We start from the raw sequence: 22,173 nt of genomic DNA on the forward strand, positions 1-22,173 counted from the left end.
TCTACCAATTTTGCAATATCTGTAAGCACGCGAGTTTGTAGACACTCATACTATATTATGTTTATCTTCGACCCAAAAACTCACTCACATCTCAAATGAAGCTCCTAATCTTGATAAATTTATATGTCAAGAATCATCTTTGCTAAATTTCAAAGCATAAAGTTAAATCTTCAATTCTCCATTACTTTCAAGCTTGTGGTGCACGTGTGACATAACCTTGATGCTAGCACGCATGTCCACGCGTGTTTATTATTTGGAAAAAATTAAATTTACTAGAAAAATTGAATTATATTTTTATTAAATATATCAATTTTATATGATTTTATATTTTAAATCGATAATAGTTATTTTAATATTGTTAAGAAAATCAAAGAAATAATTGAACCGAATCAACAAATCATATACATGTGTTTATCATCATATATTTGCAATATATTATTAATTTGATGTTAATTTTAATCAATAATTAATTCAAATTGATTCGTGAACCCCTAGGTATTCAATAAAGTGGTATCTACTTCATCACCTTTCCTACTTTTTATATAGGATAATATACTCTCTAAATTTTAGTTTATATGATGTACTTTCCTTTTTAATAATTTTTAAAAAAAATAACATTTCTCTATATTAATTAATAATTTAATTTTAAAATATCTATTTTGTTTTAAGGAAAAGATATTTTTATTTTATGAGAAAATGATTTATAGCCGCACAAGCTTTTGACTTTTTTTCACTTATCTTTTATCATAAGTTTCAAAAATCAATCTTTCTTTCTTTCTTAAATTCATTACAAAGTCAAACTAACTCATATAAAAATTGAAATAGAGAAAGTAAATATTTTACACTAGTTTAATAAAATCTAATCCTTACAGAAAAATACAAAAAAAGGGTGATTAAAATTCATGACCAAGCATATATTTCATAACTACTATGTCAGATGCAACATTCATGTGAACATCACCAAAATTTACTCTCTCCGTCCGAAAATGTTTATCATATTACGCTTATCAAAAATTAATTTAATTAATCTTTAAAGGTAAATTAAATCATATTAATTTGATATTTTAAATTTTAAAAAATAGATATTCTAAAATTATATGAAAAATACTATAAATTACAATTTATAGTTTGACTCTAAAAATAAAAACTATGACAAAAAATACTGAACGGATAGAGTAATTTTATTTATACTGGTATTGTGCCTATAAATAAATAATATTTTCTATTTTCTTTCTATCCACATATCCAAAGCCTTTTAACAATTTTAAAATTTCTCAATGAAGTCTCAGTTCCTCTACTTGCTCTCATTCTTTTGGGTAAGAAAAAATTATTTCTCTATTTATCCCACATATATAGTTGTATACTTTCTCTTTAATCGTATTCTTCGACAAATCCTAATATTCATAATTGGAAAAACATCTATTAATATTTAAAGAGATGTCAAAACTTTCAACGGATGTTGTCTCCATAAAAAGGAGGTCCAAACACTACCCAAGGATCTATTTTGCCCATAAGCCGTAAGGTGGCTTGACTCAGAGGCGAACTCAGTATTTGAAAGTTTTGGTTGCACCAATATATACATAGCTTAAATATAAGGTCTAAGCTGAACTTAAATTAAAAATAAGCTTGAGTGAGATTCAAACCTTGGCCTAGAAGGTGGTATCTCTACCTTCTACCAATTGCACAAGAGCACTTCTATATTTTTATGGGTGCACTATTAACTATATCTTGATTTCTACCAGTTTTTCAAAATAAATATACATATATACATATGATTTTTTCGAAAGTTATCGGGTGCATGTGCACCCCACGGTATAGTGTGGGTCCGCCCCTGCTCGATATGAACCCGGAAGACTCGGGATCCAAACCATTCTACACCAAACTTTGTGTTCCGGAGCAAGCGAATTAAACGATCAAAATTGCATTATGAGGCCATTTGCCTGAAGTTTTGACTGAAGTTAAATATCTAAACTTTAAAAAATCCAAAATAGAAAAACTTGCATAAAACTCAAATGAACAATCTAAGTGATAAAGTGTCGGTCCTAGTAAATCATAAATAACTTGGTGGTGGTATAGGGAAAACTTTAAACACCGAAAATATTGAAAAACAAAAAAAATAACTTGGAGGGTCATTACAATCTTTGTTGTATTGGTGCATGTATGCTTTTAATCCCCATACACCAAGACATACTCACAAAGAAGTATTATTTTCCATCTAACAAAAAAAAAAAAAAAGACTATTCTCCCCAACTTCTCTAAGCCTTTTGATAAAAATATCTTTTCCAACATTACATGGAACACTAACCATAATAATTAATCAGAGGATGTAGGTCCGGTGCCAATGGCTCTGAACTAAACGCCAGCCACAACAACCTTGAGGGGTCAATATAATTTTGTCTTATCGAAACAATTTGAGAATAACTAAAAGACAAAAGCGAAAAGTAATAAATATTTAATTTAAATGTAATATAATGTAATCTAATTCCTCTTCCCAAAAATTAGAGTATAATTTCAAAATCTAAATATCCCACATAGTCTTGAAATGTTTTCGTATAAAACATAAAGTACTTTTCATTTTCGTTATGTATTCTGTTGACCATAGAGATGAAATATAACCAAGGTGTATCTTTTTTACAACATGTTGATTATTTGTTTAGCTTGTGGACAAGGGCGGACTCACCCTATATGGAAGGGGTGTATGTGCACTTGCTAACTTTTGAAAAAAATCATATATATATATAGATCTATATATTTCAAAAAAAAAGAATTAATAGAAATTAAAATATAGTTAACAGTGCACCCGTAAAAAATATAGAAATGTCCTGGTGCTATTGGTAGAAGCTATAGATATTACCCTCTAGACTAGGGTTCAAATCCACTTAAGCCAAAGACCATCCATAACAAAGACTATCATCCGCAAGACCGATTTTAACCACAATAGAAGATTTCTATAGTACTACATGAAAAACTATTGATTAGCGTATTTTCGTTCTCTCGAAAAAATTATTCCTTAAGGGTGTGTTTGGTATGAAGGAAAATGTTTTCCATGAAAAATGTTTTCCCGAAAAATAGGTAGATTTGGATTTATTTTTTTATGTTTGGTTAGCGAGTGGAAAATATTTTTTGAAAATGATTTTGTGTTTGATTTATGAATGAAAAATGTTTTTTGAGAAACATCTTTTATTTTAATAGAGTAGAAAATAATTTATGAAATTGAAAATATCTTTTAGAAATAAATTTTATTTTTATATTTTTTTGCTGGTTGGGGTGGGAGGTGGAAGAGTGTTTGTAGGGAGTGCAGGGGTAGGTGAAAAAATAAAAATTTGAAGTTGAAAATATTTTTTAAAAATAAAATTATTTCTTGGGGGTTGGGGGGGGGGGGGGGGGCTACGGGGGCAGGGGTAGGTGAAAAAATAATTTTTTTTTAAGTTGAAAATATTTTTTGAAAATAAACTTAAATTTTTTTGGAGTTGGGGGCTGGTAGGGGATGGGTAAGGGGGGGGGGGGGGGGGGCTGGGGGAGAGAGGTAGGAGTTTTAAAATAAAAATATTCTTAAAAACAACTTAAATTTTTTTTTTTGGGGGGGGGGGGGGGGGACTGGCTGGTGGGGGTGGGTGGGGTGAGTGGTGGGGGGGTTAGGGATTGGGTGAAAATAAAATTTTGAAAATGACAATATTTTAATGTTGTTTTGGCCAAAATAAAATGTAATTTGAAGTTGGAGGATAGTTTTGGAAAATGTTTTCGGGAAATTATTTTCCTTAATTTTGAGAAAAATTAGTTAATTTGAAAAACATTTTTCAAGACAACCAAATATGAGAAAACTGATACCAAACACACCCTAATTGCATTTTAACCTTCTCTCTTGAGTTCATCCTTATACTTGGGATTTTTATTTTTATTTTTAGTTTTTTTAAAAAAAAAAAGAAAAAAGAAAAATCATGTTCCTTGTTATGAATAACTTTAGAAAAAAGTTTGCTACTACAACTTGCATATTGTCATGATTCTTTTTAATTTCTATTTTTATTTATAGACATTTGATATTTCTCGCAGAATTAATTTTGTTGGTGAGAGTGAAAGAATTATTTAAAGGACATTCTAGTTTGCTCCTTGGATTAAATCATCTTTTGCCCAAATAACAGTCCTCAAAAAGGTGTAGGACGAAGTGATAAAATGTTTTTAATTTGAAGATATAAATAATATACATCACCTTTATGTTCTAGTTTGTCACTGTGTACTTTTTTTATGTGCGTAGATTATCCTACTTCTCAATGATCATCCAAATGGCAAATTTTTCACAAAATTACAGAAAGAATTAATAATTCTAATTTTATGCAAAGGATCACTTAGTTGTGAGAAAAAAATTTCTTGAACTGGATTAATAGGTTTTATTGGTTTGTTCACAAACTTAAAATATTTTATTTTTTTCTACAAATGTAGCCCTCAAATATCTAATACTTTAAAAAAAGATTTAACTTTTTCCAAGTACAAAAATTTAAACATATCACCTTACAAAAATTTAGAAAGTTTCACTAAATATCTTATGTTTTTGTTGTACCTTAAAAAAGCCAACTTTATTTTTCATAATCTAGTCCATTTAGTAGTTAAGAGAAATAATTTTCAACCTGCATAGTGCATATGTTGAACAGACTATAAGACATTTTATTAAACAGCGCCAAAAAATTATTTAGTGTTAATTAGTTTTCTTTTGAGACTTTGTAAACATTTGTGATATGAATTAACGAATTATTAAATCATTAATAACTTGGATCAATAATGCAAGGGTATAAATCATCACAAATCTATTTCATGACACTAACATATCCTTTTTTTCACGTTTCAAAATGTTTGAAACACTTCAAAGATAACTCATTATCACTAGGGATGTCCATGATTTGATAAAAATCAATCTTAATCGTAAAACTAAATCAAATTGATTAAAAAAAATCAATTTTTATTTGATTTGGTTAAAATATATCCAAATTAAATCAATAAATTATATACATAATTTTATAATTATATTTATGTTTTCATTAAAAAAAAAGAGATCAAAACAAAAAAGTTAGCGAAAGGGCCATCGTTTTCATAATTATATAGAGACATTGAATTAACTAATTGTTTATAAAATAAGTTGATCAACACAGAGAGCGGGTTTAGACTTTTAGTTGCACGTGATTGGAGCTTAGTACAAGAATTATAACATAAATTCTTTTTAATGAATCATTGTCTTTCTTTTTCCTTCGAATAAATCGTTTCTTTTACACCACTGACAAAGAAACGTACCTGGAGGCACCAGCCCAAAAGTCTAATTACAACAATATATTCTACTACAGAAGTCAACTAATCGGAGATATACTAACCATATCCACCACAGAACATCATAAAAGTCAATAGGTTTGTCCAATTCAATTCGATCTAAAAGTATCAAATATAAGAAAACAAGATCTTGTGGAATCATATTGAATATTTGACTGATACATTCTGTACCTTGCTAAAAAACCGATCCTTGTTTACCAAAGTAGGGGGAGGTGAGTCTTGTCTCCTTTCACTTTGTCGTACTCGGAGGTCCCGAGAGTACATGCCAGACCAGTGATACTATCACAAACAACACACACATAATCAAACAATGACCTAACTGAGCCTTAATAAGACACAACAACAAACATAACCCAATCGACCCTTATATACAGACAGGTGCATACAACAATTAATTCTTCTAATAATGATAGACAATGCATATAAATATGAGTTATATGTACCAAGTATATACACCTACCTCCTGCCCCCGATACACTAGGTAGTATCCATGTGACTCCCATGGGTTACATGGGCAGAGGACTTATAGGGAACTCAAGAACCCCATTATACAATCCTGGTTCTGATCCAAAACTTTTATAATCAAGAACCAGTATTTTGCAAGAAAAATTGAAGTGATTCAATTTTGAATAGGGAAAGTTGATATACCCCTCTACTTTGTTATTTAGAGTTGATATACTTCTTGTTATGAAAGTGGTTCATATATACTCTATTTATAAACAAATGACTCACATATACCCTTTTCCTCAAACCGAAATGAAAAAAAAAATCTAATTTTTTATTATTTTTTTTAAAAATATAATCTCATATGAATAAATTTAATCCTCGTCAAGCATATTTTTTTTGACTTTTTTTTATTTCAATGACTAATTTAGAATCATTATTTAGATAATTAAATTTATTTATGTTTCATTTATATTCTTGTAAAACTTATTGTAGATGACCAAATTTTTTTCTTCGAATACAAAAATCAAGTTACAATATAGACAAAAAAAATAGTTTAAATTTTTTTCTTTAAACTAAGGAATGAAAGATAAAATAAAATAAGAATAAGAAACTCAAATAATTATAATAAAAAAAGTCAAAAAAATAATTTATGTATGAAAAAAATTAAAATATACCTTAAACTTTGATAGAAGAATCATATATACCCCTAAATAATTTTTTTTAAAAAAATTAAAAGTAAAAAATATAAATTTAAAACTAATTTTTTAACTTCCGTTAAATGAAGATTATATGTGAGCTCACTTTGTAACGGGGCAGAGGTGTATGTGAGCCGTTTGTATAACGGTAATGACATATATGAACCACTTTCATAACGAGGGGTATATCAGTTCCAAATAACAAAATTGAGGGATATATCAGATCCTTTTTTCTTTTGAATATCATAAACAGAGAACCCACAACATGATTGATAGTAAGTTTAGCATTGCTGTGACTATAAATTATCTCGTTAAACATGAATTACTTTAAATTTAGAAAAATGAACTTTTTACAATAGATTAAAAAGGAAAGTGAGCCAAGAAAACATATAGAGCCGCGATTTTTCATTTCTTCCATGCCCCTTTAATTATTGATCTTCCTGCAATTCTTCCTGATTTCTCCCTTGAAACCCGTTAAAGGTGAAATATTTCCCATCTTAACCATAGACTTTGCGAAATGCTCGAAGAAAAGCTCATTGTTCTCTGCATACTGTTTCACAAGTGCTAGCGACTGTTGATTCTTAGTCACAAGAACTTGATCTGAGTTCAACAGTCCCTTTGAAGCCAGCAAGTTCTTAAAGTAGCTATTGTCAAATTTCATCGGGGACACGAAATCCAAGAAAAATAAGTTTTGATCACCACCAGATCTTGGACACGTAGTGCGCAATTGCGCAGCATATGATTGTTCCAATGTATAGTCTGGTAAACTGTTTCCTGACTGATTGTAAAGTCTCTGCCTAAAGCTGGTGCATCTTGCATTTCCAATTGTGTGGCTCCCTATACAACAAAAAGTTAAGACATTAGTTTGCGTGATAACATCACCTTACGTATTGTATTGTCAGTGCATATAAGTTGAATTCGTTAACATCTATGTCCTCTAGGAAAGCGAAAGAGAGAGAGAGTTTTATTACCAGATAAAGCTACAAGATCAACAATATCAAGTCCCTTCAACTTGAATTTAGTTAGAATGGTATTGAATGTGTTGTTTGGAGCAGGGATATTATAGTTGGAGCCACTTAAACTAGCACCTCTGGAGTCTCTTCTTCCTAATGGTACCTCCCAGTTTGGTCCACCAACCTGTATATACAAAAATGAAAAATGTCGATTTTGTTAATCGTAAAATGTACTTTTACGACAAGAGAAAGTTGCTCAGATGGTTAGCATCGGTGTTCTTCAAAACATTTTTGAGGCGAGTCTAGGGGTGGGGCGTACCAAAAACGCTTTGGGGCTTAAATTAAAGAAGTAGATCCATAAGGCGTAAGCCCCTAGCATAAAAACGCAAGTCCTGGACATAAAAACGTACACCCGGTTGTTTTTATTTTTAAACTTTTTTTGCTTTATATCATATTTTTATTATTGGTGTAATGATATTTCACAAATAGTAATTATCATACTTTTTTTTCTTCATTATTGATTATTAATACTTATTTCAAATAAAAATCACAAATCATTGAAAGATTTACTTTTGCTTATTGTACTAGTAATAAAACTATAAATTGGATATACGTAAAACTACGCCTCGTAGATCCATAAGATTTTACGCCCTGTGTCTGGATATTTACATCTCGCCATGTACTATATAAAACGCCTCGCCTCACGAGTCACACCCCCATCTTTTAAAACATTGTTTAGCACCATGCAATACTTCCAACATGAATTCGAATCAGCAAGGGAGCAAAGGTGGGAGCTAATAGGAGAGGAGTTAAAAAAAAAAAAAAGTACTTTTACATGATAGCTATTCAACTTACTAGAACTGTTGAATCTCTTGCAGCTAGTGCCAATATGTCTGCACATGATACAGTTTGAGGGCACTCCTTCTCCAATGTCTTTTTAATTTCATCGATGACTTCAAATCCACGAACTGAATTCCTGTTGGGATTTGATCTTTTCTCACTAATTATGGTTCCACTGTTGTCAAGAAGCAGAGATGCATCACACCCCTACATTGAAAGATTGAAAAAATAATAATTAGTCATCACTTTCCTTTTCTTTTTTTGAATCCCCCTTGGTAGAATTGTGACATTCTTACATTTGTTATATAAATATTATTTCATCTATCTTAATTTATGTGATACTGTTTGATTTGATACAAAATTTAAGAAAGAAAGACATACTTTAGAAATTTCTCGTCTAAAACTAACCTTAGATAGTTGTGTCACGGCAATTGGTATTGGAGGGAGTACGTAAAGTAGGGTGTGACATTGCATATAATAACATTAGAACGTTACCTTGACAAAGCAATCGTGGAAATGCAGCCTCAGCAAAGAAGCAGCCATTCGAGTCTCTTTGGCTATGGCCTTGGCAACAATAGACTTGACTATTTCTTTAGCTTGGGGACATGACCTGTCGTAAAATTGTGGGAATAGATAACCACCATAAGTCTTAGAAGACAAACAAATTGGTGCAAAAGCAAGGAGAACAATAACCATGAAGAAGCTCATTGATTGAGCCATAATGAAAAGTATTTAGTTGAGGGCTTAATTAATTAGTATACTAGGGATTAATTTGAGAATGTGATTATAAAAGTTATGGCTTGTGTTGATGAAATTGATCCATATATATATATAGTGTTCAATGAATGGAGTGTTTGTTAACAAATGGAGTTGGTAGCTTAGTAGTTATGAAAATAGTATTAGTTTTTTCACAAAGTGAAGTAGAGACATGTTCTTTACCAAGTACACTATCATGATTGATTTGGTTGGCAATTAAGAATTGAAATTCAACTTTTTAAGAATTTTCAAGATTATAAATCATTCTCAATGTCAATGCACTATAAATTATTGATTATAAATTCTTCACTTAAGAAAGCTTAGTTAGCTATATTTTTAAACCTTTGTCCAAGTTGATTTCTTTTTCTTTGAAAATGCAACGATTATGCATCGGTCGGTTCAGTTTGATTTTATGTATTATCGGTTCGATTTATCGATTTTCATTTTTTAAATGTGCTAACTTAATAACAAATCAATAAGATATTCATTATCGGTTTTCGATTTATCGATTTTTTATCATTATCGGTTCAGCTTTCAGTTTACCCAATAAGAAAGTGTCCGTAAAATATTATATGCCTTCTTACTTCTCTAAATGCTTTGATATACTAAAACAAGAAAAATAATGAGAAATTGCATCAATAAGAAAAAAATATAGTACGAAGGCTATAATTACAATCAAATTACGAACCGTTACAAACTTGCAAATGTTACAACCTACAATTACAAATTAAATAGCTAGAATTGTGAACCCTTACTAAAATCTTTAGGCTTTGAGTAAATAGTATAAACTAGTTAAGGGGCTTAGCGTGAAATTGATAGAGTACTAATAAATTGATGTAGTTATAGTGTCTAATTATATATTAATATTATTAATATTTAATAATTAGGAAGGGTAAAATAATAAATTATTACCGTCTTATTAGGTTATCAATGTACCCGATAACCCAATATTAAAAATCGTTACCGAACCAATAACCAAATAAATTTTTATAAACCCACTAAAAACCCAATAACCCAATAACATTTTTCGATTCGATTTATCAATTGATTTGATTTTTGCACACCCCTAATGATTACTCCAAAGAGATCTAATATAATAATATAATGAAGATTCAGTTTATCATTAAAAATGCATCAAATGAGAAATGTACGTATCGATAAAAGGGGAAAAAGGAACAACAGAAAATATTCATGGGAAAAACAGAAATGGAGATGTTTAAAAACAGTAAAGTGAAACTAATGAGCGAAACAACAGGTAATGCTCAATACTGGCAACTTTGTCTATCTTTCTGTGTCTATAAATCATCTCATACTAGCTGGAGTTTGGCTGGCTTGCCTCGCGTTCTTCTCGTGTTTGAAGGATAGCTGGAAGAGGTGCTGTAATTTTGATAAGCTGCAAGATGAAGTACTGTCAAAAAGTTTACTTTGAATTGAGATATCTAGCAAGGTAGCCTTGTTTAAATGTTTCATAAAAACAAATTCAATTGTCAAACATGATCCTCTTTGTGTATTAACCAAAACAGAACTTGTTCCAGCCCAAATCTAAAGCATGAAAGCTTGGGAACATTGAATCAATATAGTTTCATAGTTAGACTAAAAAATTGATGAGTACATGCTTAAGGTCGCATTTGATAGTCAGTGCTGCTACCTGATAAAGGTATAGAGTGATAACAGCGATAAAGTAATCTAACAGTTTAAACTGTCAGCAACACTGTTTCATCGAAACAAGCATTTCAGATGAATACTCCTCTGATTCATTTATGTCAAACTGCAAATGGCTAATAATAGAATTGCTAGGGATGTAAATATGCAAATGTCACATTGAAACTATTGAACTTTGTTAGATCGGTAACATCTAAATTACTGTTTCTAAAACAATACTAAGAAAAACAACTAACCTCATTTGTTATTGGGTGAATAAGACCTATTTGATGGGCATGCAGGTTATATCCACAGTCTCCAGGAACAGGATTCTCAGGTCTTTGATAGCCACTAATAAGAAAGTAAAGCCAATTAAAATCTGATCATGATATTAGCAGTAGACAAAGCGATTGTTTTTGTTCTAAGGTGATTAGATAGAATAAACATTTAGCTACTTTCTGTTTCAATTTCAAGTAATTTGACTATCTTCGCAATTAACATGAACCATAAAGCTGTGTTTGGTCCAAAATAGGCATTATGTATAAACTATTGTAACTGCCATGATAAAGGTCATTGTTGATAAGAACAACAGGATAACCAAGGATGTGGAAGAAGGGTAATCCAGATAGCAAATTCAGTTAGAGTTTACTACTAGGACTATCTAATTAAAATGAATACCGACAAATAAAGTCCAATTTCATACCCATCTTTCTCAAAACTTTCATCCAATAATTCAGGATGAAAGCACTTTGGTTGCCCACCAGATACATAAAGAGGATCACCTGGTAAGATAACAATTATTAATAAATCATAGAAGGAGCAAAACAAGTTTTTTTGTAATAGTACTTACATGAAAAGAAAAGCTGTCGTAGCATGCTACAGTTATGTTACAAAAGCACTCCTAATTATACACAGATTAATCAATTGACATTGGTTAGTTTGATGAGGTATACAAATTATATTTTCCATAACCAATCTCTTTAAACAGACACCCTAGGGTCTATGAACTCAGTACTGTTGCCTAGAAGTTCAGCTTGCACACAGTTAAAATTAACTCAGGGATAACAATTCTTAGCCTTGGTAAACAAGAGAACATAGTTGATAATAAAATCTGAACACGAGATGTTTGATGAGAAATTACATAATGAATGATACAGTAGGAATTACTAACTGCTCTTTTTTAAGTTAGCAAGTGTTTGTCAACGGAACAAGTATCTAAACCTGCATTTAGATAAGCAAATCATTTTTGCTTGGCTATAATCTAGAGGAAGAAACACACTCCAATGAAACATAGTTCCAATAACATATTTATTATTAACGTTGTAGAGGGCCTCATGTCGACATCATCAGAGAGGTCATTGACATTTCTGTAACGAAGTAGATGCATACTCACAGGCATAGTTCAGGACTCATTCTCTTCTTGTAACCCAATGTATAGACTTAAGTTCTTCCATCACCTTTTTTCCTTGCTCGTGCAATTAAGTAGATACTTACTGATATGCTTTCATACAACTAAGAACAACAAATGTTTGCAATGCACCATCCAATGTCGAGTACTAGTCAATACATGGCTGAAGTTGGTGAACTTCATGTTTCTCTTTTCTTTTGTGCATGTTTCTTTTAGAAGACAAACTGATACTTCCACCTCTATGCTTATATTTAATTCTTTTATGATAGGGGAGGATAGCGTAAAAAATTTCAGATTTACCAATTAGTGGATATCCTATGAAAGAGAGGTGGATGCGGATTTGGTGTGGCCTTCCAGATTGAATTTCAACCTGTTAATAATGTTCAACGTTAAGGAAAGAAAATATAAGGTTCCTTCTCCTGCTCAAGGGTAAGGAAGGTGGCAATAATATTAAATTTCTTATGTCTTGACTTCTAATACCTGAACCAATGTGCAGTTACTCTCTGAATCTCTTTCAAGAACGCGAACACTGCTCAAAGCTGGCTTCCCTAGAAAAAAAGATCAGAACAGATTAAGCCAACACTAGTGTCCTCTGAAGCACCACATGAATGATAACTGAATGAATCTTTTATAAAAAGTTAATCAAGGAAATGTTTGCCTAAAATAAATAAATTTGAAAACCTGAAGGAGAAGCAACATACAACCCTTTAGCAACTCCAGGATATTTAATTGTACCAATTGGTTGCTTGATGACAACCTATCAGTCCAAATTAATTTTAAATTTAAGTAACCTGATGGATTAACTGCCGTAGAATAGACACTCAAACAGAAAAATTGAAACCGGGAGAATAATATTATGCTATTACCTCATCCATATCCATCACACCACTTACTAGCGCCCGATATATCTTGCAAATCTTCCTCATTGTATTGCACTCTGAGTTGGTGCATCTATACAAGTAAAGTTTAACCATCCGTGTCAAAATGATCCACATAACTTTTTTACAAGACAAAATATGCGCTAATTATGGCAGAAAAGTACAGCAAGGGGCACAACTTTCATGAAGTAAATGATGTTTCTAAATTTTCTTTGCGCTTTAGTAGGTGGTCCACAAGTGCCATTCCAAAAAAGAGTTAAATAAAGTCACCCTCTTCAGATTAGGATTTCGTTTTTCTTTAATAACCGCATTTCTTCAGAAGATCAAAACATCAAAAGTTACAAAGCTAATCTCAAGGAAGAATGCAACAGAAACAATTGGACCTAACACCAAACTTTTAGTTCCTTACTTACTAACCAACAGCTATCTTCATTATATAACACGACAAGTCAATAAGCATGCAGAAGTAAAGGTGAACTACAAGTGAGATATAGGGAAAATGAAGTCTTTCTACGTTGGTAAAATAAATAAAGTCCTTCATACTGGTCTCGCTGCTCTTTAATCTGTAAGAACTTGGTTTTCTCTCCTTTGGGGGGTTTATAAATGGAGTGGGCATGATTTTGTGAAGATGGAAAAGTGTGTAATCAACATTAACATACCCAGTGTGTTCCCACAAGTGGGGTCTGGGAACGGGGAGGATGGGGTATATGCAGACCTTACCCCTACAGAAAACTCTGTAATCATAGAACTTAATTTTTAGATGTACTGGATTCGACTTCAGTAATTCAAGCTTCTATAAGTGGATACCATGTAGCTTGTAAAAGGACATAAATCAAACTAAATTTGCACCCAACTTTCGTCGTGATATTTGCTAATTTTGTGCCCAACTTGATTGTATTCTAGGAAGTTCCTAGAAAACCAAAATAGAGAGTTAGATATTTAAGGGGACCAAATGACATACAATATCCTATGCATTGACCAACTGATTCATACTTATCAGAGACTTCTCTGATGACCTCAACAGTGAGTTCTATGAAGTGGTGTTGATGGGCAAGAGAGTTACTAAGATAATTTAGAGAATACTTAGTCAAAAGGTAAGAGTTGAAGATTCGATTAAACCCAAATTTGTTTTTATCACCTCTACAAAGTCTGCTGAAGGTTGAAAGACACTTGTTCTCACCTGACAACAAATCAAGTCTACTAAAGAAGTTAAAGTTTCAGAGAACGGATATATTGTTGAAAACAGAACAAACTGAAGAGCTTAACTGACTTTGAGATGAGTGTTCTCCAATCATTGGTGTGACTGGAACTGATTGAGTGGGTAGCATATGTGCTGCTTGTGAGAACCAAGTCTGGAGTATATTAATGTAAAAGTTTGGATGTTGAATTACCAGCTTCTTATTTAAATTTTACATATGGAAGGATGTATGGAACTATGGATGAATGAAGCTAATAGGGGTTCCAGGAGTTGGAAGTAGAGGCAAGAAGGAAGAATGGTGGAAGCTCATCCCAGCATGTATCTGGTGGTCTATATGGAAGGAAAGGAATGCTAGGTGCTTTGAAGGACAGAAAATCAATTTTCAGAGGACTAAAACAAACTGTACTAGTCTTCTATTTTTTTGGTGTACACAAGACTTGGTGGGGAATGGGGTAGAATTAGTTGAATTTCTTAGGGAACTTGTAATCTGATTACCATCATGGAGATGTGCATCACACTATGGGATGTAAGTTTCCAATTCAGCATCTCTTGGATGATGAATCTTTTGTGAATACAAAGTTACCCTTATCTCAAAATAAGGGTGCCAAATAAATAAAGAGCACTTTGTAATCTGCATCGGGAAGGAATAGAGTAATCTCGCTTCAACGAGGCAACTTTCTAATTAATAGTAGCAATTGGTATCTGTCTTTTCTTACTTCAGCATTATAACAGCTCTCAAAAACCTGAGTTACCTTCTTAACTAGGAAATATCGAGCTAAACATCCCCAAAAGAAAAAAAAAAAAAAAAGAGAAATGGAACAGCATAAGGAGAGTAGAGGTAGACTAAACAAGAATCGGGCAAGGTGATTAGACAAGGCATGACACATCTTCAACTCACCAAGGACATGACCCAAGATAGAAGACATGGAGGTTGAGGATAATGGTAGAAGTTAAGCAGATAGTTGTGGAGGAGCATGGTTTAGGCTTTGAGTATCTTATTTGCTCCCTCTTCTCCTTTTCGATATTATCATTATTATTTTATTATTTCTTATTCGTCAACTTTATCACTATTTCGTTTATTTGCTTTGGTTATCTTTCAATTTTTACTATAAATATTTTCTTAGTATTTCCATCCGAGCTTCTTTCACCTTGTATTTGTTAGCCGTATTTTGAAATGTTTTTGTTGAGCCAAGGGTCTATTGGAAATAGTTTCTCTACATCACAAGGTAAGGAAGGTAGGAGTAACATCTGCGTACACTCTACCCTCCTCAGAACCCATTTGTGGGATCACACTGGGTATGTTTTTGTAGTTCTCATTGTGTTCTTTACCTTCATAACACAAACTTTCAATGCAAAAGTTATAAAAGTTTTCTGTACACATTGTTAGAATGGTCAAACTAAAATTTAAAGCAAAAAACATCTTTGCCTACAGAATACTGTCCAAATAAAAGAAAATAAAGAAACTAATTAACCTGAGTATGTTGGAAACAATTAATGGAAGTATGAGGTTAATAAGTGAATGGTACTTCTAGAAAAAAGTGAATGCTAGAACTAAAACACCAAAATACTTGAACACTTGAAATCACTAAACAATTGAACCTTGTACAAGTATAAAGTAAGCTGAGTTTTCTCTCTAGAACTCCAATTAGGGGGGGACAATTTCCGAGCTGCTATAGGCCTTTAAACAAGCATGATGAAAAACCGAAGAATTTGGACAATCTGATGTTTAGCAATGTGGTGGCATATCCGACTTTAATCAAGAGAGAAGTTTGCATGCCAAATTAACAAATGTTTTCAAGAGCAATAATAACATTAATAAGACAACTTGAGAATCAGTGTCTGACACTCGAGCATAGACAGTAAGCTGTCAATATTGTATTATCATATTGATGCTCTTAGCATCTTACTAATATTAACAACAGCAGCATAAGTATGTACGGAAAAATATGGCATGTCTAAGTGGTGAAGCAAATTCAACATACTTGTCTTCAACAACTGACGTCCCCTCAGCAAAATATGCTGCAAGGCGAGATTTACAAAGCTTTGTTTTTGCACAGAGCAGTATTCCTGGAACATTCCATAAAAGAATCAACAATGTTCTTTCTTACTTGACTTCAGAAGAACAAAAAAAAGGAATTATAAACTGTTACATGAAATGTTTATAATATTAGATAGTGCCAATAGTTCTAGTAAAACCCTATTCTGCATGATGACTCGATTTCGTATTCTATTTTTTCCAGAATTGGTTATGTTTCGGTTTCCTTTGCAGAAAGGAGGTAAAAGATGGCTACAATTTAAATATCTTATTATATTTGTATCTAGTAATTTTGTTTAATAATTCAAATTAAAAATTCTCTACTACCATTTACGACAGGTTAATGTAATTCTGTTCTTTTTAAATAAAGGGACATGACATTAAATGAAAGATTACCCGTCTTACAAATTATACTCGGAGCACAAATTCATTCTTTGTTCTATCAGTGTACTTGGAGCAGAAATTCATGTACAGATGTACTTAGATAACTCACCTGATGTACCTCTTCCTAAGCGATGAACTGGGACTGGATGTGTTTTTTGACAACCTGACGAAGTGGTTGTCGGCTTACATGCATGCCACTGGAGTTGTGTCAAGACGGTCCGCTGCTGGTATAAACCTCCAGGAAGAACTTGCAAACCAGAAGGTTTATTTACAACAATCTGAAAATTGAGAATACATACCATGAATATACGTTTGGCCCATAAGGGATACTGTGAAAATTCTCTACCAGCAATGCTACATTATGCTCTTTATATATATATATATATATATATAGGAGGGGAATACCCGGTTCATCAGACCTTCAACCAGAAGAGCTAGGCTCGGATTCCTGGTATAGGTATTAGAAAGCCAGTAGCTCTGTACTTCTCTACCAGCTATGCTACATTGTGCTCTTTCTTATATATATATACACACATACATTATTACATGCCTACATATAAACACTCCATTTTCTTTACACATCCACTCATAAGACTTCCAACCACAAGGCTTCTTTACTTTAACCAGTCCCAATTTAAAATTTTCATTCAAGATCAGAATTGGGCCTGTAGAAAAAGATCTCTGAGTTCAGAACGACTATGCCTCAATTTCAAACAAGTTGGGTTACTATATAGATTCTTTATATCCAATCCATTCATTTGGGTTTATTCTTATACTGGAATTTGCATACAGATAATCGCATTTATCCCTACAGGACATGCAAATCTCTAACCAAACCAAAATGACTTCTGGCAAACACCAGTTATAATGCAAGTATAACAACAACAATTAAACCTTTATTCCAAAATGAAATGGTTGCTCCATATAGACTTCTTTTTCAAGATCACCGTGAAGTAAAACATTCTTAATGTCCAACTGATTAAAAGGCCTATGGTGAAAGACAACCATAGTAGAAAAAGGCGGATAGATGCTATTTAGCCATGGGTGAGAAAGTATCCCTGTAAACCAGCCCAAATATTTGAGTATACCTTTTTTGGCAAAACTGAATCTGAAATAGAGAAAAAACACTATTGAAAATCTCATATCTACCGGATAAAATGCAGTGCAGTGGCCGAAAAGTGCTTGAAATCTGGTATTAAATATATGGATCTCCTCAGAATAAAGAGATTACTCGACATTGAGTATGAAAGTTGCCGAAAACTGGTCGAAACAGGCTCATGCACCAGCGCATATGGGCGCATGAGGGATCCGCGACCGCTGACACTGGTTGGGCTTTGGTCACCGGAGTTACTAGACCTTGTGGTAGTGTTGGATTTTGCACATTACCAACAGAAATAGAGATAGTTGTGAGTAGTAACCGAATTTGCACAGTGAGTGCTGATTTTGATGGAATGATGCATAGCGATACTTTTCGAAAAAATGGTTGAAAAGAGACTCACGAGTGCGATGTGTGGTGTAGATCTCGCTGGAGAAGGCTGCTTTAGACAAGCGTGGCAGCACAAGTCAGGAGGAAGGCTTTCTGCCGGTATAGTTTTGTAACTTATGGTCGCGAGACGCCGAGAGGCTGTGGACCCCCTGGTGTTGGTTTTCATACAACACTGACGAAGACAAGATCTTGCAAAAAGATAAAAAGAAAAGCAACAAAGTTTGAGAACCACAGAATCTACCAATGTGGTTTCTTTAAGTTTTGCTTATCAAGCCAAGTTCTCTTAGAAAACCTCTTGACAAGATGGGTAGCCAACAGGTGTTTTATCACAAATACAAGGAAACTGGTTTTATCTTATCTTATTCATATATTTTTGTTATTATTTATTTTGGGAAGGGTGGAGCTAGTACAAGATTTCAGTCTTTTACTTTAAGGTTGTTTATGACTGGAAGGAAATGTCATGATTTCTCCTTCATGTAGGCATTTGAATTGCTCAAGCCCTATATGCATCTAGATGTCTTTAACTTTTTAATTGATCACCTGAGTACTCAAGTCTAGTTTCATCTCTCTTAAGTGTCAGGACATCACTAAGATGTGGTCATTGATCTTTCCTCATGAAATTCCCAGTTTTCCTCTATCGCATAAATAAAGTATAAACATTGATAACAAAAATAACCTCAAATTTAATTACCAAGTAGTCATCTTCAAATAGTACTTCTAGCAAGTAAGGTGCATCAGGTTCTCTCCAAGGAAGGCGATGATATACTAATTCAGCACCTGCTCTGCACATCCAAAAACTACACTTCAGATATTACTTCACCCAACATATGCAGGCTAAATCTTGCCCAAAAAAAAAAATCATTATACAGATGTGACCTGAGTTCAGTATCTGGTAAGATAACAACTTTACCATCAATTGTTATCTGCAATAATTAAACATGACCAAGCTTCATTCATAATCCCAAGATACTCCATGTGCATTGAACACCATGTTTGACCATTTCCTTGACAAACTAACCTGTTTATTTTGAATTCTCTGCAACCAACTGTTCAACAGTTTAATATCTGAATCTTCAATAACACAAGCAAAAAAATAAAAAGTTTTGCACAAAGGATTTGAAGCTTACCCTTGTAAAGGAGCTGAATTTTTGTACTTTCTAAAGTAGAACTCGATCAATGTAAGACCTATTAATTTTGCAAGAAGTCTACAATTAAAAAAAAGTTTATCCGAAAAATGAGTTTATTTATGTAAACACATACCAGCATCGGTGGGTCGGACGATGTCATGGTAGGATAATCCCTCATTAAGTTGCGGCCACGGCACTCCAAAGTACGCCCTCACCGCTGCAAGCTCTGCTTTTTCTGACATTTGTAACTCGGAGTAGGGAAAATATCGCCAGAAGCAACTTCCTGAAACACTATTGTCAACAAAATTATCATATTCTAATACCGTATCCTCGAACTTATATACAAACCAAAGGTTAAAAACTAATTGATGAATATTGTTATAGAAATACGTCCTAAAAGGAAAACATTGTCTATATAATAAAAGTAAATAATATTGTTTCAAATTTTCTTGTTTGATTTAAATTTATCTAAGTGTCCCCACATCACCTTCCGCACACGACTTTCTTCATTTTAAAATCAACTTCAAAAGGGAGAGTAGTAGAAAATGACAGTTAATAGGTTAACATTTCCAACCAAAGGGACTTAGATGGCCAAACTATAACACAGTTACTTATGTTTCTTTGTTCTTCAGGCTCCTTCTGTATGTTCTAGCTCCTAATCAAAGGGAATGAGGGAAAGTGACAGCAGTGGTTGTTATGAATCTGTGGTGTAACAGTCCCTTTGTGATACTTGAAATTTCCTTTTTCCTTGTATTTGTTCTGGGTTTTGGCCTATGTTGCTTGGACTCTTCAAAATTGTGGGTGTTGGATCCTCAAAAAGTAGTCTATATTTGGAGTATTTGGCACGAGTGTGGCATCATTTTTGGAGAGTCTGAGCAACATAGGGTTGGCTGAATGCATGAGGATTTTGTTTATTGACTTCTAAATTAGTTTTATCAAATCTACAGAAGTTACTTTTAGTTGGCTGCTGCAGCTCTTTTATCTCTTGTTCTTCCTAAGCTTTATGTAATGAAAGCTTCAGGCAGCAGTATAACTTTTGTTCCTGATATTCTTGAAGAGAAATTTGATCTTAAAGGTATCAAATTTTCAGATGCAGGGATAGTTGAGCTGACTGTTTGAAATGGAAGTTCAGTGAAGCTACAATACCTAATGCACACGTCACTTCTTATAAGCCTAAAGTTTATTGGAAAGACGATGGCTTTGAGGATGTTATTTACACCCTTCCTCCTTCCAGAGGTGGCATTGGTTTGGTGATCAGTGAAATCTCGGAGCCTAATCCTAAAGGACCAGCACCCATGGCAAAGACAACAACACCACCTTCTGATCAGTGGACTGTCACAGATGTTGACTCTGACTTTATTGATGCTCTCCAGGTATATGGCACTATGTCATTCATTTATTTAGAGCAATAAATGAAACAACTTTCTGAAATATGCCTATTTCAGAGTATCTAAGATAAGATTGGAATGGTAGATTAGCAATAACCATACATGATTAAATGATTGAACAAGGCCTAACCATTATCTCTATTCAAAGACATTTATTTGTTATCAATAACAGTAAGTGATTTAGGCATAAATAGAGAATTGTGTTATGTTGAATTTCTTGATCATCTTTCTCCTCAACAACTAGGTTTATTTGTGTAATGTTTTAGGCATGATTTTAATCGTGATTGCATTTATCTCTTCTCGAGTATATGAACCACCATACAACTGAATAAGAGACAAAATGTTAAGTTCATAAATGGGAAACAGAAAAGAGAATCAAGTAACAACTGGTTCAATAGCATTTAACAACCAATAGAGCTGAAAATCTGAAAAATATCTAGAAAATAAGACTCAACAATTTGTTTTCCCTACTCCATTTTCAACATTCAAAATTTTCACTCACTCTTTTTATCCTCCATTTTCTATCATCACAACTCCCTAGCCCAAGACGACGGCTTATCAGAGTCGAACAAGAAATTCGGGAACCAGAATAACCACAGTTCAAAATTACAATTCAGATAGCTGAGAAAATTGAGATTATAGAACACAATTCAAAACTATTCTCAAAATCCATCAATATACCAAAAAAAAACTAATCTTAGCCACATACATACAAAAGAAATCAGGATCGCTAGAGAAAAAAAAAACACAAATGAGCGGAGAAAATAAATTCAAAACCCACATACAAATCGAAAGAAAATATAAATTACAATTTGAAGAGCAAAATTAACGATTCATAAAGAAAAAGACCTTACATCAGCAGATTAAATCCAAAACTTGAAGAAATCAACAAATTTCTGGCCAAAATATTAAACTCAAATTCAAATTCTACAAATTTCAACACAACCTTGAGAAGAAATCAGAGCAACCGAGTATAGTGGACTACTAGTAAAAAGGGCATTTTGGTAAAATGTCAAAAATGTCTTAGAATAGTGGGTGAAATAAACTAGAATATCTTACATTAACGATTTGATCTAAAAATGCTCTTGTCGTTAATGTTTTAGTCCAAAAATACTCTTAAACTTTGTTAGATGAACAAAAATGTTCTCGTCTATGATTTCGTCCAAAATTGTCCTTGTTGCTAATAATTTGATTCAAAAATGTTCTTATTGTTATTTAAATTTAATGTGTCAAAAATGATCATTTTCCAAATAAATCTATTATTTATTTTCGTGTTTTTTTTCAAATTTGCAAATATGTATCCTACTTCAATTAAAAAAAAAATCTTATTTTATTATAATTATTTTTTATCGTCATATAAATAAAAATTAATAATGGATATACAATGATCTCCTATATATAAAACAAATATTATTCATCGAAATGGTACATGAAGTTATTCTATTTTAATTGATAAAATGAGATTAAGAAGAAAAAAAATAAAGTGATTTTAAAAAAAGACAAAAGAAATTAATAATATTTTAATTAAAAAGAAGAAGATTGTGTTGAAAAAGAGAAGAAATAAAATATTTATTCGGAAATGGGCATTTTTGACTCATTTATTAACTATAAGGGCATTTCTGAA

General features: G+C 32.5%; 2 protein-coding genes across 6 annotated transcripts; both read right to left on the reverse strand.

Moving 5' to 3' along the window:
- Nucleotides 1–6,724: 6,724 nt before the first annotated feature.
- LOC101246312 (peroxidase 72-like) lies at nucleotides 6,725–9,046 on the reverse strand. The gene is made up of 4 exons (XM_004233490.5): nucleotides 8,744–9,046; nucleotides 8,264–8,455; nucleotides 7,427–7,592; nucleotides 6,725–7,292 (listed from the first exon to the last, which is right to left on the reverse strand). Exons 1-4 carry the CDS (start codon nucleotides 8,966–8,968, stop codon nucleotides 6,880–6,882), a joined length of 996 nt encoding a protein of 331 aa, XP_004233538.2. The 5' UTR covers nucleotides 8,969–9,046; the 3' UTR covers nucleotides 6,725–6,879.
- Nucleotides 9,047–10,098: 1,052 nt separating this feature from the next.
- Nucleotides 10,099–21,597, reverse strand: LOC101246017 (RNA pseudouridine synthase 5). 5 transcript variants are annotated; one of them, XM_069293358.1, is made up of 16 exons: nucleotides 21,404–21,490; nucleotides 19,295–19,452; nucleotides 19,162–19,219; nucleotides 19,053–19,080; nucleotides 18,911–18,957; nucleotides 18,726–18,816; nucleotides 18,048–18,222; nucleotides 16,658–16,826; nucleotides 16,112–16,196; nucleotides 12,920–13,004; nucleotides 12,735–12,810; nucleotides 12,534–12,601; nucleotides 12,354–12,423; nucleotides 11,349–11,427; nucleotides 10,903–10,996; nucleotides 10,099–10,397 (listed from the first exon to the last, which is right to left on the reverse strand). In XM_069293358.1, exons 7-16 carry the CDS (start codon nucleotides 18,198–18,200, stop codon nucleotides 10,317–10,319), a joined length of 960 nt encoding a protein of 319 aa, XP_069149459.1. In that variant the 5' UTR covers nucleotides 18,201–18,222; nucleotides 18,726–18,816; nucleotides 18,911–18,957; nucleotides 19,053–19,080; nucleotides 19,162–19,219; nucleotides 19,295–19,452; nucleotides 21,404–21,490; the 3' UTR covers nucleotides 10,099–10,316. The 5 variants fall into 5 exon arrangements, 4 of the variants coding, with proteins under 4 accessions (XP_069149459.1, XP_010317225.2, XP_010317227.2 ...); XR_011214601.1 differs by lacking the exon at nucleotides 18,048–18,222 and having other exon boundaries at nucleotides 12,039–12,423; nucleotides 21,404–21,544; XM_010318923.4 differs by lacking the exon at nucleotides 18,048–18,222 and having other exon boundaries at nucleotides 21,404–21,597.
- Between the last annotated feature and the right edge of the window lie 576 nt (nucleotides 21,598–22,173).

This window comes from Solanum lycopersicum, chromosome 2, assembly GCF_036512215.1.
Source record: "Solanum lycopersicum chromosome 2, SLM_r2.1".
Lineage (NCBI taxonomy): Eukaryota > Viridiplantae > Streptophyta > Magnoliopsida > Solanales > Solanaceae > Solanum > Solanum lycopersicum.